This window comes from Ornithorhynchus anatinus, chromosome 4 (genome assembly GCF_004115215.2).
Source record: "Ornithorhynchus anatinus isolate Pmale09 chromosome 4, mOrnAna1.pri.v4, whole genome shotgun sequence".
Lineage (NCBI taxonomy): Eukaryota > Metazoa > Chordata > Mammalia > Monotremata > Ornithorhynchidae > Ornithorhynchus > Ornithorhynchus anatinus.
The window spans coordinates 125,016,004-125,030,309 of NC_041731.1; the positions used below are offsets into that span (position 1 = coordinate 125,016,004).

Genomic DNA, 14,306 nt, shown 5'->3' on the forward strand with positions numbered 1-14,306 from the left:
GGGGTAGACACAGGGGAATCAGGTTGTCCCACGTGGGGCTCACAGTCTTCATCCCCATTTTACAGATGAGGTAACTGAGGCCCAGAGAAGGGAAGTGACTTGCCCACAGTCACCCAGCCGCCAAGTGGCGGAGCTGGAATTCGAACTCGCGACCTCTGACTCCCAAGCCCGTGCTCTTTCCACCGAGCCACGCTGCTTCTAAGGACCTGGGTTCTAATCCCATCCTTGCCATGTGTCTTCGGTGTGACCTTGGGCAAGTCTCTTCCCTTCTCTGGGCCTCAGTTACTTCATCTGTAAAAGGGAGATTAAGAGTGTGAGCCCCATGTGGGACAGGGACTTGATTACCTTGTATCCATGCCAATGCTTAGAACAGCGCTTGGCACTTAACCTCTTAGTACAGTGCTTTAGACAAAGTAAGTGCTCAGTCGACACCACTGATTGATTGATTATTGTATTATACTCTCCCAAACATTTAGTACAGTGCTCTGCACACAGTAAGCGCTCGATTGAGTGAATATGATGGCTGTAGGAGAGTGTGCTGTCTTTTCAGTGCGGGTACGGAGACAGAGCTGTCTGAAGGAACAGGGAAGCAGCACGGCGTCGTGGATAGAGCCCAGGTCTGAGAGTCGGAAGGTCATGAATTCCAATACCAGCTCTGCCACTTGTCGGCTGTGTGGCCTTGGGCAAGTCACTTAACTTCTCTGTGCCTCAGTTACCTCATCTGTAAAATGGGGATGAAGACTGTGAGCCCTGTGTGGGACAGGGGCAGTGTCCAACCCAATTTGCTTGTATCCACCCCAGTGGTTAGTGCCTGGCATATAAAAAGCACTTAAATACCACAAACAGTACTGTTAAGGAAACGTGTGCGCCAGATGATTTCTGCTGTGAACCACGGAAAGCACGAAACATCAGAGCGGAAGATTAAACTGTCTGTGTATCTGTTTATGTCATAGACACACGTTGTTTCAGAGCCACAGCGAACACTCACATTTCCATAGACACTAAGACCCATATCACCATAAAGCAGCAGGCCTGTGACTCCCAGACAAGTCTGCATGTAAGTAAAGAACACACGACCTCCTCCGATAGCCGGGCGTCTGGCTTGATCGTCGAGCGCTTATCTTGCATTGCGAAGTGCTTTGCCAGCAACCTCGTGAGGTACCGCCACTCTGGAGGATCTCCGAGGAGGTCTGCTTTGCCTGGAAGTCTGGCTTGGCCAAGCGAAAAGGCACCAAGCAGCTTAATAGTGATAGTTGTTATTGCGGTAATAATAATGCCTCTAAAGTCAACCTCCTCGCTCTACCTCCATCTGGTCTATCTCGTCGCCGACCACTGAGCCACGTCCCGTCTCTGGCCTGGAACACCTTCCCCCTTCATATCCAACAATCACGATCCGCCGCTTCAAAGCCGCATTGAAGGCACATCTCCTCCAAGAGGCCTTCCCTGACTAAGCCCTCATGTCATCTCTTCTCTCACTCCCTTCTGCGTTACTCTCATTTGCTCCTTTTTTTTTTTTACCGCCCTCCCTCAACCCCACAACTGTTATTCATTTATACTAATGCTGTCCTCCCGCGTAGACTGTAAGCTCGTAGCACGGAACGAGCCCGTAATATTGTATTCTCCCAAGTCTTGTTTAGTATAAAGCTCTGAACGTGGTAAGTGCTCAGGAAATGTGATCGGTAGTAGTAATAATAATGATATTTATTGAGCGTCCACTCGACGTGGAGCACGAGAGTAGGTTTTTGGGGAAATACAGAACGAGAAGCGATATGTTCCTTGCCCACAGGGAGCTTACACTCTAGTAGTGGGGACAAATGGAAAAGTATTTCCAACTGGAGTGGTAAAAATAAAGAATCGAATAAATGTTTAGATTCAAATGCTGAGCATGAGTGTAAAGGAGTCCGTAAAAGCTTGAGTTGATTAATGGTTCCTACGGCTAAGGGAATTGAGAAATAAATAAGGAAGGTTTGTTAGAGGAGGTGGGATTAATTATGGTAATAATCATAATAATAATAAGTGTAAAGCGCTTCCTATGTGCCAAACATTGGACTAAGCACTGGGAGAGATATGAGGTCATCAGGTTGGACCCAGGCTCTGTCCCACACAGGACTCACAGTCTAAGTAAGAGGGCGAAGTAATAACTAGGCCCATTCTTGGTTTGTCTCCTGGGAAAATGTCTGAGTCTGAAGGAAAAAACAATCAATAAGCCAATCAACCAAATTCTGTTCAAAGGTATTGGATTTCCCTTTGACAGATGAGGAAAACCTGGGTCTGGAAGTCAGAGGACCTGGGTTCTAATCCCAGCTGAGTGACCTTGGGCAATTCACTTCTCTGGGCCTCAGTTACCCCATCTGTAAAATGGAGAATAAGAATACGAGCCCCATGTGGGAGAGGAACTGTGTCCAACCTGATGAGCTTGTATCTACCCCGGTGCTTCGTTCAGTGCCTGGCACATAGTAAGTGCTTAACAAATGCCAATAAAAAAATAATAACCCTGGCATGTATTAAGCACTTATTATCTGCCAAGCACTGAATTAAATGCTGGGGTAAGAACAAGACGACCTGGTCAGATCCTTTCCTTCTGCTCCTCCCCCTCCTCCTTCCCCTCCCCTCAGCACTGTGCTCATTTGTATATATATTTTTATTACCCTATTTATTTTGTTAATGAGGTGTACATCCCCTTGATTCTATTTATCATGATTATGTTGTCTTGTTTTTGTCCGTCTGTCTCCCCCGATTAGACTGCCGTCGGTGGACGGGGATTGTCTCTTTCTGTTGCCGAATTGTACATTCCAAGCACTTAGTACAGGGCCCTGCACATAGTAAACGCTCAATAAATATTATTGAATGAATGAATGAAGGCCTTGACCCATATGAGGCTAACGGTCAAAGGGGGAGGGAGAACAGGTACCACTGACGAAGAACAGATATTTAATCCCCACCTTATGGATGAAGAACTGAGGCATGGAGAAGCAGCATGACCTAGTGCAAAGAGCTTCCATCCCCGGCTCTGCTAATTGTTTGTTGTGTGACCTTGGGCAAGTCACTTTGCTTCTCTAGGCCTCAGTTCTCCTGTTGTCCCTCCTACTTCGTCTGTGGGATAAAGCCTGTGTCCAACCTAATGAACTTGCATCTACCTCAGCGCTCAGATATTAATAACAATAAGAAGAAGAAGGAGGAGGAGGAGGATACAAGGTGATCAGGTTGTCCCACGTGGTGCTCACAGACAATCCCCATTTTACAGATGAGGTAACTGAGGCACAGAGAAGTGAAGTGACTCGCCCAAAGTCACAGAGCTGACAAGCGGCAGAGCCGTGATTAGAACCCATGACCTCTGACTCCCAAGCCCGGGCTCTTTCCACTGAGCCACACCGCTTAGATCGGTGTTTGACACCTTGTAAGTGCTTAACAAAGAGAAGAAGCAGCGTGACTTAGTGGAAAGCGTACGGGCTTGGGAGTCAGAGGACGTGGATTCTAATCCCCGCTCGGCCACCTGTCTGCTGTGTGACCTTTGGGCAAGCCACTTAACTTCTCTGTGCCTCAGTGACCTCATCTGTAAAATGGGGATTAAGACTGTGAGCCCCGTGTGGGACAACCTGATTACCTCTTATTTATCCCAGTGCTTAGAACAGTGCTCGGCACATAGTAAGCGCTTAACAAATACCAACATTATTATTATTATTATTAAACAGATATATTCCCTGTCTACAATGAATTTACAGCCTAGAGGGGGAGACAGACATTACTAGAAATAAATAAATGACAGGTAGGTCCACAAGTGCTACGGGGCTGGGAGAGGGGGGATAATAATGATGTTGGTATTTGTTAAGCGCTTACTATGTGCAGAGCACTGTTCTAAGCGCGGGGGTAGACACAAGGGAATCAGGTTGTCCCACGTGGGGCTCACAGTCTTAATCCCCAATTTACAGATGAGGTCACTGAGGCACAGAGAAGTTAAGCGACTTGCCCAAAGTCACACAGCTGACAAGTGGCGAGCTGGGATGAATGAAGGGAGGGAATCAGCGTGACACAGAAGGGAGTGGGAGAAGAAGAAAGGAGGGCTTAGGCAGGAAAGGCCTCTTGGAGGAGACGGGCCTTCAGTAAGGCTTTGAAAGGGGAGAGAGTCATTATCTGTCGGATTCGGGGAGGGAAGGCCTCAGTTCTCCTGTTGTCACAGCTGACAAGCGGTGGTGCCGGGATTCGAACCCACGTCCTCTGACTCCCAAGCCCGGGCTCTTTCCACTGAGCCACGCTGCTTCCCTACTCGCCCGAGTTCTTATTACAGTACTCACAGTAAGAGCTCAATAAAATACGATTAAATGAATGAATGAATAAATGCATACAGCCAACGAGTGGCAGAGTCGGGATAAGAATGTGGGTCGGGTATGAGCCCTTTCCATTAGGCATCACTGCTTACCTTCTCTCTCTGTCTCTCCTAAGCAGCGTGGCTCAGTGGAAACAGCCCGGGCTTGGGAGTCAGAGGTCATGGGTTCGAATCCCAGCTCTGCCACTTGGCAGCTGTGTGACCTTGGGCAAGTCACTTCACTTCTCTGGGCCTCAGTTACCTCACCTGTAAAATGGGGATTAAGACTGTGAGCCCCAGGTTGGACAACCTGATTACCCCAGCGCTTAGAACAGTGCTCTGCAAATAGTAAGCACTTAACGAATACCAACATTATTATTCTTCTTATCAATTTCTCTCTCTGTCCCTCTCTCTCTCTCTGCCTCTCTCTCCCTCCATAACACTGACCAGTCCAGAAGCGGAATCCCAGGGAACCGGGATAGTGGAAACCCACACACTCACATCCAGAATGTAACAGTCAAGCAGCAGGAAGTCAAAAAAGAGCAGAGGGAAGAAAGGAGAGGAAAGGAGTGGGGAGATTTGGGGAAATGAAGGTTGTACATCCTCAGGCCTGAATTCCCCCTTCCTCCACTCTTATCTCCTTCCCCTCAATACCCCTTTTCCAGTGCCCAAAATACCGAGACATGTCATTTCTCACGTTATGGTTCTAATCCTGACTGGGCAGCGTGGCTTAGCGGAAAGAGCACGGGCTTGGGAGTCAGAGGATATGGGTTCTAATCCCGGATCAGCCACTTGTCTGCTGTGTGACCTTGGGCAAGCCACTGCACTTCTCTTTGCCTCAGATCCCTCATCTGTAACATGGGGATTAAGACTGTGAGCCCCACGTGGGACAACCTGATTACCTTGTATCTACCCCAGAATAGTGCTTGGCACATAGTAAGCACTTAACAGATACCATAATTATCATTATTATTGTTATTATTGCCTGCTGCGTGATCTCGGGCAAGTCACTTCACTTCTCTGTGCCTCAGTTCCCTCGTCTGTAAAATGGGGATTGAGACTGGTTGCTTAGAACAGTGTTTGGCACATAGTAAGCGCTTAAGAAATACCATTATCATCATCATGTTGGACAGAGACCGTGTCCAAGCCGATATGCTTGTATTCACCCCAGTGCTTAGTACAATGCCTGGTACTTAGTAGCATGTAATAAATATTATTATTATTATTATTATTATTATTGTGAGAAGCAGCATGGCCTAAGAAAAACAATGTGTTCTACTGGATAAAGCACAGGCCTGGGGGTCGGAAGGAACTGGGTTCTAATCCTGGCTCTGCCATGTGTCTGTTGTGTGACCTTGGGCAAATCACTACTTCTCTGTGGCTCAGTTACCTCATCTGAAGACTGTGATCCCCATGTGAGTCAGGGACTGTGTCCAACCTGATAAGCTTGTATCTACCTCAGTGCATAGTAAAGTGCTTGGCACATAATAAGTACTTAATACCATAAAAAAAAATCATGCCTCTGATTACCCTATTTATTTTGTTACCCTATTTATTTTATTATTACCCTATTTATTTTGTTAATGAGATGTACATCACCTCAATTCTATTCGTCGCTATTGTTTTAATGAGATGTACATTCCCTCGATTCTATTTATTGCTATTGTTTTTGTCTGTCTCCCCCGATTAGACTGTAAGCCCATCAATGGGAAGGGACTGTCTCTATCTGTTGCCGATTTGTACATTCCAAGCGCTTAGTACAGTGCTCTGCGCATAGTAAGCGCTCAATAAGTACTATTGAATGAATGAATGCCTGCATTCAATCAATCAGTGGCATTTTTGAGTGCTTACTGTGTGCAGAGCACTGTCATAATGGCTTGGGAGAGAACAATGTAACAGACGCACTGCCTGCCCCCATTAACCAACATGGCTGAAAGCTGAAGGAAGGAAGATGGAGGGGAAATGGTGGATTTTTCTGTTCCCATAATTGAGGTAAATCAGATTCATTCTTCAACTCAAACACCCAAACATTGTCCCATAGGCTTGGAGTTGGGGGTGGTTAGCTCCCCCTGAAATGAAGCGGTGACCCTCTTTGAAATAAAAATCCCTTCTGCCCCTGGAAATACCCACCACAGGCTGGCGAGCCCAGACCCGGGAGTGTTCAAGACATTTAAGGTGTTCAAGACATTAAAGAATATGGTCTTGGTGCCTCAGATCTGCAGGGCCAACGGGGTGCTTAGAAAAGGAGTCACAGCAGGACTGGAACACAATTTCCTACATGGTGCCGCTTGTCTTGTAAGTGGAACCACTCACACTGAAAACGCACGGGCCCAATTTAGGCAGCCGGGGGAGATTTCCCACAAACGAGGTGTGACAGGAACATGGCCCCATTTCAGATAAGAGCTTCATTTTGATAATCAAGGTTTGGATAATTAAAGTCTGAGGGTAAATCTGCTTTTCACTAGTAGTTCCATTCCCATTCCTAGCTCTTTTGTTTTTTGGGGTTTTTTTCCTGTTGGCTAATGGGTGTAAAGACCACACATGCATTTCCCCAAGGCCTAAACCCCTGCATACCAACTAACTCACTGAATTCCAAGGCCCAGCAGAACCAAGACCGGAAGAGAGCATGGCTTAGTGGATAAAGCACAAACCTGGGACTCAGAGGGTCATGGGTTCTAACCCCGGCTTCGCCACTTGTCTGCTGTGTGACCTTGAGCAAGTCACTTCACTTCTCTGGGCCTCACTTCCCTCATCTGGAAAACGGGAAGGGAGACTGAACGACACGTGGGACAAGTCTGCGTCCAACCCAATTTTCTTATATCCACCCGGTATATAGTACAGTGCCTGCCCAAAGTAAGCCTTTAACAAATACTATAAGTATTATTAATATTATTTAAGGGACAGGGTGTGAGTGGTAGTGGGCAAACCACTAACACTACAATCAATTCCTGTATGTAAGTTCTTGGCCTGGCTGTCTTGGTGCTGTGGATGAACCACCATCCCTAATGGGGAACTCCAACATCATTTTGTTTGGAATATTTGAAATGAGATAAGGAATGTGTTAAAACTAAAATCTTGTTCACTAAATGTAGTCTTCTCAAATAGGCTGTTTACTCCACTCAGCATGGCCTAGTGAATAAAGCATGGACCTGGGAGTCAGAGGACCTGGATTTTAATCCCAGCTTTACCACTTGTCTGCTGTGTTACCTTGAGCAAATCATTAATCAATCAGTCAGTCAGTGGTATTTATCGAGCGCTTACTCTGTTCAAAACACTGTACTAAGTGCTTGGGAGAGTACGATACAAGAGAATAAGCAGATTCCCTGCCCATAACAAGCTTACAATCTAGAAGGGGAGACTGACATTAATATGACTAAGTAATTTATAATATATAATTTAAAGATATATACCTGAGTGTTTGAAAGTTAGGGGTGGGCCAAATATCAAATGTCCAGCAGTTACAGATAATAACAATAATAATAATGATGATGATGGTATTAAGTTCTTTACTATGTGCCAAGCACTGTTCTAAGCGCTGGGGTAGATACAAGGTGTTAAGGTTGTACCACATGGAGTTCACAGTCTTAATCCCCATCTGACAGATGAGGGAACTGAGGCCCAGAGAAGTTAAGAGACTTGCCCCAAGTCACACAGCTGACAAGTGGCGGAGCCAGGATTAGGATCCATGACCTCTGACTCCCAAGCCCGGGCTCTTTCCACTAAGCCACGCTGCTTCTCTATACAGACCCAAATTCACAGATGATGCAGAAGGGAGAGTGAGCCGGGGAAAAGAGGGCTTAATCGGGGAAGGCCTCTTGGAGGAGATGTGACCTTAACAAAGCTTTGAAGGCAGAGAGAGCGGTGTTCTGGCATATCTGGAGCAGGACAAAGTTCCAGGCGTGGGGCAGGATGAGGGAAAGGGGTCGGTGGTGAGATAGATGGGATCGGGACACGGTGAGAAAGCTGGCACAAGAGGAGCGGAGTGTGCGGACTGCGCTGCAGTAGGAGATCAGGGAGGTGAGGTAGGATGGGGCAAGCCGACTGACGCCTGTAAAGCCGACAGTAAGGAGTTTCGGTTCGATGTGGAGATGGATGGGCAGCCATTGGAGGTTCTTGAGAAGTGGGGAGACATGGACTAAACGTTGTTGCTGTAAATGATCCGCGCGGCAGAGCGAAGTACGGATTGGAGTGGGGCGAGACAAGAGGCCGGGAGGTCGGCGAGGAGGCGGATGCAGTAGTCAGAGCAGGATAGGATATGTGCTTGGATCAGCATGGTAGCATTTTGGTTCGAGAGGAAAGGGCAGATTTTAGCAATGTTGTGAAGGTAGAAATAACAGGATTTGGTGACCCTCACCACCAGAGGGTGGGAGGCAGAGGTGGAGCCCGCAAAAGAGACTGAGAAGGAGCAGTCAGAGAGATAGGAGGGGAACCAGGAGAGGACAGTGTCAGTGAAGCCAAGGTTAGATAGAGTTACAAGGAGGAGGGGATGGTCTACAGCGTCAGAGGTGTCTGAGAGTTCTAAGAGGATTAGGATGGAGTCGAGGCCGTCCGATCTGATGAGAAAAAGGTCGTTGGTGACCTTAGAGAGGACTGTTTCTGTGGAGTGAAGGGGACAGAAGCCAGATTGGAGGAGATCTAGGAGAGAATTGGAGGTTAGGAAGTGGAGACAGCAGGTGTAAACAACACCGGGTGCAAAGAATTAACTTCTCTGTGCCTCAGTCACCCATCAGTAAAATGGGGATTAAGTATCTGAGCCCTATGTGGGACAGGAAATGTGACCAAAGTGATTATCTTGTATCTACCCCAGGACTTAGTACAGTGCCTGGTATATAATAAACATTTGACATAAACCATTAAAAAATATAAAAACACGATTTATTGACACCTCTCTAGTGAAACTAGTTGTTCAATGATGTGGCAAAATATCCCTGAGGAGAGTTACTACACAGAAAGGAGCATCATGAAATGACTAATGGAATATAACAATAATAATAATTATGGTACTTGTTAAATGCTTATTATGTGCCAAGGACTGTTCTAAGCCCTGGGGTAGATACAAGTTAATCAGGTTGGACACAGCCCCTCTCCCATACTCTGAATCCCCATTTTACAGAGGATAAAACCGAGGCACAGAGAAGTGAAATGACTTGTTCAAGGTCACACAGCAAACAATTGGCAGAGCCGTGATTAGAACCCAGGTCCTTCTGACTCCCAAGCCCAGGCTACTTGCCAAGGTTTCAGTTGTTTGATCAGGTTCTTCAATTTTACATGCTAATTTCGATTATATATGGAAATTTTCTACCTCTGACTTGAATGATGAGGGTCCATGCTATTTCATATTTCTTAATTAAACCTTTCTGATTTATTGCTACATCTCTGTTATTTGATGATTCAAATGCTGTGCAAAGTTTTTGTAAGTAAAAAAAAAATCCTTCTCCTAGCATATTTGCAATATTTGTGATCTTTCTAGTCTTTGAGGAAATGAAGATTGGAAGAGGTGAGCTGACTTTAATCCACACAAAGCCTTCATTCATTTCTTCAATCTATTTACAGAGCTCTTACTGTGCAGAGCACTGTACTAAGCGCTTGGGAGAGTACACCTCAATACAATACAACCTTTTCACTGAAATACTAGAAAGTTAGTGTAGCTTCGCTAATTGTCTAACACATCACCCGAAAGGTCCTCGATGAAGGAGCCAGAGAACAAGCTGACCTAGTATTTTCCGGAGTACGTTCAACAGAGCTTCCTAAACTCCTGCTCCGCACCACTTCGTGGTCACACTGTGGAAGGAGGGGAGTGAGGGAGAAGAAAGAGGAGGGGGGAGAGAAGGATAGAGGGTTGGAGGGAGGGATTAGTCCATGAACTAAGGAGGGAGAAAAGGATGGATGGAGGGAAGGAAAGATGAAGGGAAAGAGAGAAGGAGGGTGGTGGAGAAGGAAGGACACCCTTCACTTGTCACCGTATAGGCCTCAAAGAGGAATGTAGAGTTTCTGTAGTGGATTGGGATGAAAATTTTCTCACTTCTGCCCCTCGAAAGACCACGATGAATACCGTCCTGGGGTGAACTGGGGACTGAGAAGCGGGAGAATGATCTGGTCATCGGGAGCAGAGCCAATCGTTCTGTTTTGTCTCTTTTGCAGAATTATAAACAGATTTCAGAAGAGATCAGAAGCCGGAATGCTAAAGGTAAAGACAAAGAGGTGAAAGAAGAGTAGAAAATTAAGGAATGGGAGCTTTACTTATATTGATTTTTCTGTCAAAGATCAATTTGGAAATATGGGAAAGTCCACTTGCTTTCTATTTTGTATCACTTAGCAATGCCATAATTCCACGACATGTCATCCTAAATTATTAAAGAAGACATGATCCTCTAGACTGTAAGTTCCTTCTGGGCAAGGATTTTGTCTATCCACCTCTATCAATCAGTTGTATATATTGAGTGCTTGCGTGTGTGCAGAGTACAACAGAGCAGACTTGGTGGATATATTCCCCACCCACAAGGACTTTACAGACTCGAGGTGAAAGACATTAATATAAATTAATAAATGATGGCTTTGTACATAAGTGTTGTGACGCTGAGGGTGGGATGGACTCCATGGGTAGACTCTGGGTACTTTCCTAAATGCTTAATCAATCAATGGTATTTATTATTAAGTGCCGTCAAGTCGTTTCTGATTCATAGCGACGCCGTGGATATACTTTCTCCAGAACATCCGGTCCTCTGCCCTAATCCACAACCTTCCTAATAGTTCTTCCATCATCATTGTTATGGTCTCTATCCATCTAGTGGCCGGTCTGCCTCCTCCACATTTTCCCTGGACTTTTCCTAGCATTAGTGTCTTCACCAGAGAATTAGTCCTCCTGATGATGTGTCCTAAATATGCTAATCTAAGTCTTTCAAAGACCAGGTTGGTTTAATTTGTTCTAAAATCCATTTGTTTGTTTTTCGGGCCATCCAGGATATTCGCAAAAGTCTTCTCCAACACCACATTTCCAAAGAATCGATGTTCTTCCTATCCTGTTTTTTTACCGTCTAGCCTTTGGATCCATACAGTTGTTGACCATTTGTATTTTTGTGGCAACTGTTGCATCAGCACATTTCATGTAATTGAGTGCTTACTATGGGCTGAGCATTGTACTAGCGCTTGGGAGAGTACAGCGTGGCTTAGTGGAAAGAGCCTGGGCTTGGGAGTCAGAGGTCATGAGTTCGAATCCCAGCTCTGCCACTTAGCTGTGTGACTGTGGGTAAGTCACTTAACATCTCTGTGCCTCAGTTCCCACATCTGTAAAACGGAGATTAACTGTGAGCCTCACATGGGACAACCTGATTACCCTGCGTCTACCCCAGCGCTTAGAAGAGTGCTCTGCACATAGTAAGCGCTTAACGAATACCAACATTATTATTATTATTACAACAGAATTAGTGGACAGGTTCCCTGCCCATAACGAGCTTACTTAATACAGTACTCTGCACACAGTAAGTACTCAATAAAAAGCACTGATTAATTAGTTGATCCGCAGGAAACAAAATACCTTGAAATATTATGGATATTGTTCTCTTTATAACCGATGCAATTATTTGGCCCAGAGAATGGCGAAGACCAGATATCTCATCCCGTGATTCGTTTCCTCTCTGAAATTTTCTTTTCTCCAAAATTGAGAATCAGCTATCCAGTTTGTAAAATGGAGGCCTCCTTTACGTATCGGAGGGTGCAGAACCAAACTGGGAATGAATACACCTTGCCAGGGATTGTCTCTATTTGTGGCTGATTTGTACTTCTCAAGCGCTTAGTACAGAACTCTGCACACAGTAAGAGCTCAATAAATATGATTGAATGAATGAATTGTCCCATTCCCAGATGGGCCAAATGATTGCAGATGAAGTCTTTCCAAGACAACAGCCATCTCGGCAACTCAAACCCCACCCATCTCTCCCACGTCCAAATTCCCATGTCTCTGGAAACCAGGAGCGAGGGAAGGGATGGGACTGGTTTGTTTCTAGGCCCCTATTTGCTCTTTCCCCGCAAAAGAGTGTTCTCTTTTGTGCTTTCTTACTGCTTCCAACAGCAAAGGAGACAACTTTTGCAGTTTTACTTTTCAACTTTGGGGGAAGAATCTGTATTTCTACAATGCAGTTTTACCCGCAGAAAATCTAGTAGATGACATTTCTTTCAGGGAGCTCAAACAGGAATAATAATAATTACGGCATTTGTTAAGCACTTCCTAAGTGCCAGGTACTGTACTAAGAATTGGGGTGGATACAAGCGAATCAGATTGAACACAGGCCATGCCCCACATGGGGCTCACAGGCTTAATCCCCATTTGACAGATGAGGTAACTGAGGCGCAGGGAAGTTAAGTGACTTGCCTAAGGCCATTCAGCAGGTAAGTGGCGAGCCGGGATTAGAATCCATGACCTTCTGACTCTCAGACCCGTGCTCTAACCACTACACCATGAATCAGATTCTTCTGAATATGCCCCTTTCAAAATGAAAAAGACAAGAATGATCCTTTACCCCAAATCTGTCCTTGTTTCTTCTTGAGTTTCCCAGCCTATCCTTAGTTTGAGCTGCATTTTCCCAGAAGTTTCCTGAAGAACTTCCCACTAGATTGTAAATTCCTTGACGGTGGGGATCGTGTCTTCTAATTCTAGTGTACTCTCCCAAGCGCATAGTAAAGCACGTTGCATGCAGCGGAACCTCAATAAATACTTTCGATTGACTGAAGAAATGACCTAAGTAGTTTGTCGGTATACTTCATATTAAGCTTTATTCAAACATCCGTTCAATCTTTCAGTCATATTTCATTCAGTTGGATTGACTGAGTACTTACTGCATGCAGAGCACTGTACTAAGTGTGAAACATAAATGGGGATGGAGCTCTAGAGAGGAAAATAAACATTCTAGCGAACATACGCTATGTATCTCACCCAGAGTCTACCCGTGGAGTCCTATTGTTAGTATGTCCCCGTGGTTATCTAGGCCTTGTCGGACTTTATCGTACCATCCGGTGACTCCATCCACTGCCACCTGAGGAGCCAACAAGGGGGTGAGAAGGAGAACGCATCAATTCTGAGAAGCAGCGTAGCCTCGTGGCTAGAGCATGGGCAGAGGACTCTAAAGGACCTGGGTTCCAATCCCGCCTCTGCCACTTGTCTGCTGGGTGACCTTGAGCAAGTCACTTCACTTCCCTGGGCTTCGGCTCCTTCATCTGTCAAACGGGGATTAAGACTGTGAGCCCCATGTGGGACATGGACTGTGTCCAACCCGCTAGCTTGTATCTAACCCAGTGCCTAGAGCGGTGCCTGGCACATAGTAAGCGCTCAACAAGTACCATTAATAAAAAAGAGAAAGCAGAACCCCGGTCCAATCAGAAGCCACATGGCAGGATGCATTTTCACATCAAAAAACAAGTATTCTGTTTTCCCCAAACTCAACTAGATGTGGAGTCAGAGGACCTGGGGTTGAATTTCACTCCGCCACTTGTCTTCTATGTGACCTCGGGCAAGTCACATCACTTCTCTGGGCTTCGGTTCCCTCATCTGACAAATGAGGATGAAGACTGTGAGCCCCATGTGGGACGCGGACTGTGTCCAACCTTTATTGCTATTGTTTTTGTCTGTCCGTCTCCCCCGATTAGACTGTAAGCCCATCAGTGGGCAGGGACTGTCTCTATCTGTTGCCGATTTGTACATTCCAAGCATTAGTACAGTGCTCTTGCACATAGTAAGCGCTCAATAAATACTATTGAGTGAATGAATGATAGCTTGTATCTACCCCAGTGCTTAGAACGGTGCCTGGCACATAGTAAGTGCTTAACAAATACCATTAAAAAAAGAGAAAGCAGAACCCTCGTCCAATCAGAAGCCACGTGGCAGGATTCATTTTCACATCAAAAAACAAGTTTTCTGTTTACCCCAAACTTGATCGGATGTAGAGTCGGAGGTTCTGGGTTCGAATTCCACTCAGCCACTTGTCTTCTATGTGACCTTGGGTGAGTCATT

The 14,306-nt window shown here is 45.7% G+C and overlaps 1 protein-coding gene across 2 annotated transcripts in view; it reads left to right on the plus strand.

Moving 5' to 3' along the window:
- The window catches only part of CLNK (cytokine dependent hematopoietic cell linker), a 208,208-nt gene that overhangs the window by 117,786 nt on the left and 76,116 nt on the right, over positions 1–14,306 (plus strand). For both annotated transcript variants that reach the window (XM_039911666.1, XM_039911667.1), the window contains one exon: positions 10,445–10,490. In XM_039911666.1, coding sequence (XP_039767600.1) covers positions 10,445–10,490 — 46 coding nt within the window. The remainder of the gene's footprint in view (positions 1–10,444; positions 10,491–14,306) is intronic.